Consider the following 4,256-nt stretch of genomic DNA (forward strand, 5'->3'; position numbering starts at 1 on the left):
ATGTGAGAGATGGAAGTATCATTCTTTATACACCGGGAGTACTTAAAAATTACTTTATTAGGAATGCTCCCTTCTAAACTTGCTAAATTTAAGGGATTTAGGGTAGCATGTATTAAAGGTGATTAATTATCTTTAATTGGGAGAAGAATATGTGTCGGGTGAAAGATATATGTTTAGCAGATATTTGGTTCTTTCATAAGTGTCTAGGCTTTGCACACTGCACATATCATGGACTCTAGTTTCCCTAGTGTTCCAAACTCATTAGAGAGGCCTTTGGTGAGCTCAAAACCAGTGGGAAATGACTCTTTTGCCCTTTAATCCACATCTTTTATTGGGAGAAGAAAATGTGTTGGGTGAAAGATGTATGTTTAGCAGATATTTGGTTCTTTCATAAGTGTCTAGGCTTTGCACATTGCACTTATCATCTCTATAGTTTCTCAAGTGTTCCAAAATCATTAGAGAGGCCTTGGTGAGCTCAAAACTGGTGAGAAATGACTCTTTTGCCCTCTAATCCACATCTGATAATTATACCTTTTATTAGGTACTTTCTTTCACATGTGAGCTTGCTCAACATAGCAAATAGGAACACAAAAATAATTTGGACCAGAAATTCTTTATTGCGTGTTGGACCTCGTGGGCTTTGATAATATATATTTTTATAGGCCGCCCCTAGCTGTGGAAAAAAATGTCTTCAACAATTGGTCATACCAATTATATTCACACATAAATTGTGATTTTAGTTAAATGAAAGTGAATTTAGAGTTCCTAAGTAAAACATTTTAACTTTTAAAGAAGAAATAAATTTGAAGATACATAGAAAATCTTCAATTAGGATGGAGGCCAGAGCAACAACTACCAGTAAACTCTTAACTTTCTTACACTAAAACGTACATCTCTAAAGAGATTTTTTTTAAACTAGTAATGCCACAGATGCAATGATTTTTTAGTAGTTTCACAACCTACTCCAATAGTAAGTTGTTACTGATTTTCACACACGCTTCTTATTGAAACCACTTTCTTATTCTAACAATTGTCACCTTAACAAAGTCGTCAAAAAAATGTATAATTAGATTTTTATTGTTTTCCAAACATGCGGGGTCACGACTCCCTGCTGGGTGAAATTGGCTTCGTCAGTCGTGACTGTTTTCAGTCCATAATCATAGATATGGTGATATGTGCAGATCGGTGTTTTTTTATTGTCACTTTCCCACTAGTTTTTGTTCAATTTAGCAATAAGTGACACCATAATATACACATTTCATTTGATTCAGAAATTTTGTATGCTGCACATGCTATTGATGATTCAGAGGCCCAAACGAGTAATACAAAGCACCATATAAAGGATTCATTATTTACAAAGTTGCTAAAGTTTTTGTACTGTGTGCGCAAATTCATTACAGACCTCATTCCCATTTGCATCGAATCTTATCAGTGTGCCTAAAATCCCATTTCAGCACCAAACTTCCATCCATTCTCCTCAAAACAAAACTCTCCACCAGCACATAACAACCAAATCTTAGCCACCCATTCTCACTTCTAATTTGTTCAACTCTCTCCACTCTCACTTCCCTTTCTGCTCCATTGTTAACCCACCCACCTTCTTCTTGCACCCATTTCACGTTCTCCACAATTGCTGAACTTAAACCTACACCCACCACTCCTCTCCTACCATTTTGGTTATCAACTTTAAACCAAATGAACCCATTATTATGAATATTTCTATCATCTTTCACAGCTTCCTTACCAGAAACTAAACTCACTTCTCTTTGTACATCAGCATTCACAATGACAACATCATTATCTCCATCAACAACATTCCCACATGAATATATTTCTTCCCACTTTTGCTCAAGAGTCATGGAGTAGAACATGGACTTCTTCATTTGGTGTTTTAGTCTGCCTTTCTCTCTGACAAATATAAACGGACAATACCATTTCCCCACAATAACAGGAGCAGAACGCTTTCTAAAGATGGGAAAATTGAAGTCCGGGTGAAGTGCTCGGATTGAAGTGTCAAGGCCTAGAGCTTCATTTAGATGTATTCGATATAAACTCGAGCTACGAACTTTCCATCCTTTTCTTCTTAGGACTTTTGGAGGAATGCCATCAGGAGCTATAGACTTGGCAAAGAAACCACCACTTTGGTGGCTGTGAATTTTAACTTGTTGGTATAGGTCTTTGAGGTTAAAAGGTTTTGGTTTTCTGTCACTCAAGATTTCACTAAAGCAACATGCCATGACGTCTCCCTCTCGTGAACATTTGTATGCTTTTCTGCAAGGTTGGACATTTTCAATTGATTTATTTATTTATTTTTTGGATCAAGACAATTTCAATTGATTGATGCTAGCGAATGATATATTAAAAATTTTACTACATTTTACATTATATGACACCGTTCATAAAAACAGTAAAAATAATGCTAAAGAACAATTATTTATATTTATAGATAAAAATTGCCACACATACCATATTTCACATTATTACACTAAAAAAAATAGCATTTAACCGTGTGTGCGCGCATAACATAGTGGATGTAACAAACATTAATTATTTATGATGTGTTAAAGTCCATAAATCATGTGATTTCGATTTTCACAAATAAGAGGACTTACCCGGTTACCCCTCTAAGGGTTATCACCACTTTACATTCACATACGCTATAATATATAATATATTCTATATAATTTCCTTATATATTATTTTACCAAATAGGAAACTTTTTAATATATCAAACTGCAACAATTGTATCATTTCCTTCTATATACTATATTATTTTACTAAATGGGAAACTCTGACACCCTTATGTGTCTCTATGAAGTTAAAAAACCGATCCTTGTAAAATAATACAACTAAACTAAGCAGTACTAAAGCTAAACTTGAACTTGAGTTCAAAGCGGAAGGCTAATTTTCAATTGAGCTTTAATATTTAGCTTATAAAAATAGAGAATCTATGAGTACAGAGAGCATACCCTTTGTACTTTCCTTTTGCTCTGATAACGTAGTACCGGTTAGAAGACAGAGGTTTATCAAGAACTGGGATAAACAAAACCTTAGTGGCAGTTGTTTCTCCATACTCAGGTGAATAAACAATGGTCAAGATCCTATCTTGAGGGAATGGTAGCTTCTTAACTTTCTTACGCTTACATAAACCCCAGCAAAATGTATCCTGTGCTTCTGCCTCTTCATCTGTAATTACAAGATAGCCTGAATATGGAGCATCAGGTGGCTTTGTCGAAAGGGTGCTTGGAGATTTCCGGTACATTGATAGAGGCCTTGTCACATACATCTCTCTCTCTCTCTCTCTCTCTCTCTCAAATCACAATTAAGCTCAAAAAGTTAGGACCCCTTCGGCTTCGGAGGTGTGGGAGTTTCTGGGGACTTATCTTGTTGTTTACTTATGAATTAAGAATTGAGAGTGGGGTATCTTACGTAATGATCTTGTGTGGATGGATAATATTTCAATTATTTCATGATTTTTAGGTTTTCATACTTTTGAGATTAGAACCAAAAGAATCTGCCAATTGCAAACCCCAGTTTGAATTTTAGTAAAAGCAATGTTATAGACAACTCTGTTCTCTAAAAGTTTAAAGGATATGTTATTAAAGGTACATTATTATTGTATCAACCCATAATTGATACTACCTCCGTCTCACTTTGTTTGTTCTGTTTGAAAAGTCAAATTTTTTAAGGAAACATAATTTATTATCTTGTCTACCTTTTAAAAATGTATAAGTTTCCAAAATTACCCTTAAATAAATTTATCAAAAAATTGAATTATTAATAAAATAGGGGTATAATAGGAACATTAGTAAATTAATGACTTTTATTTTTAGAAATAGGACAATATTTTGGGACATCCCAAAATGAAATAGAGAACAAACAAAATGGAACGGATGGAGTATTACTTTTATATTATCAATTATGAAAAATATTGTCACTATGACATATCGAAGTGGGTTTGGATTACTTTCTCAAAAAGAAGAAGAAGTGGGTTTGGATTTATTTTATTTTAACTTATTAACTTTTATTTGTTTTTATTTAACTTTTTTAAAGTTTCGTTTTCTATTAAGTATGATTATTATATATATATATATATATATATATTATTTTCAGCAAATCAATGAATAAGGAAAAGTTTATAAAAGAGCAAACTATTAGTAAAAGAAAAGAAAGCAGATAAGATAAGCTGCTTACTTTATTGTCCACTTTTTCGCGTACCATATACCAACTTTAGGTTCATTGTCCGGTGCTGTAAT

General features: G+C 33.5%; 1 protein-coding gene across 1 annotated transcript; it reads right to left on the minus strand.

Annotated features, from left to right (window-relative positions):
* Positions 1-1,237: 1,237 nt before the first annotated feature.
* LOC126713974 (uncharacterized) lies at positions 1,238-3,408 on the minus strand. The gene is made up of 2 exons (XM_050413949.1): positions 2,970-3,408; positions 1,238-2,271 (listed from the first exon to the last, which is right to left on the minus strand). Exons 1-2 carry the CDS (start codon positions 3,284-3,286, stop codon positions 1,404-1,406), a joined length of 1,185 nt encoding a protein of 394 aa, XP_050269906.1. The 5' UTR covers positions 3,287-3,408; the 3' UTR covers positions 1,238-1,403.
* Positions 3,409-4,256: the final 848 nt, after the last annotated feature.

The sequence above is a fragment of the Quercus robur genome, chromosome 2, assembly GCF_932294415.1.
Source record: "Quercus robur chromosome 2, dhQueRobu3.1, whole genome shotgun sequence".
Taxonomy (NCBI): domain Eukaryota; kingdom Viridiplantae; phylum Streptophyta; class Magnoliopsida; order Fagales; family Fagaceae; genus Quercus; species Quercus robur.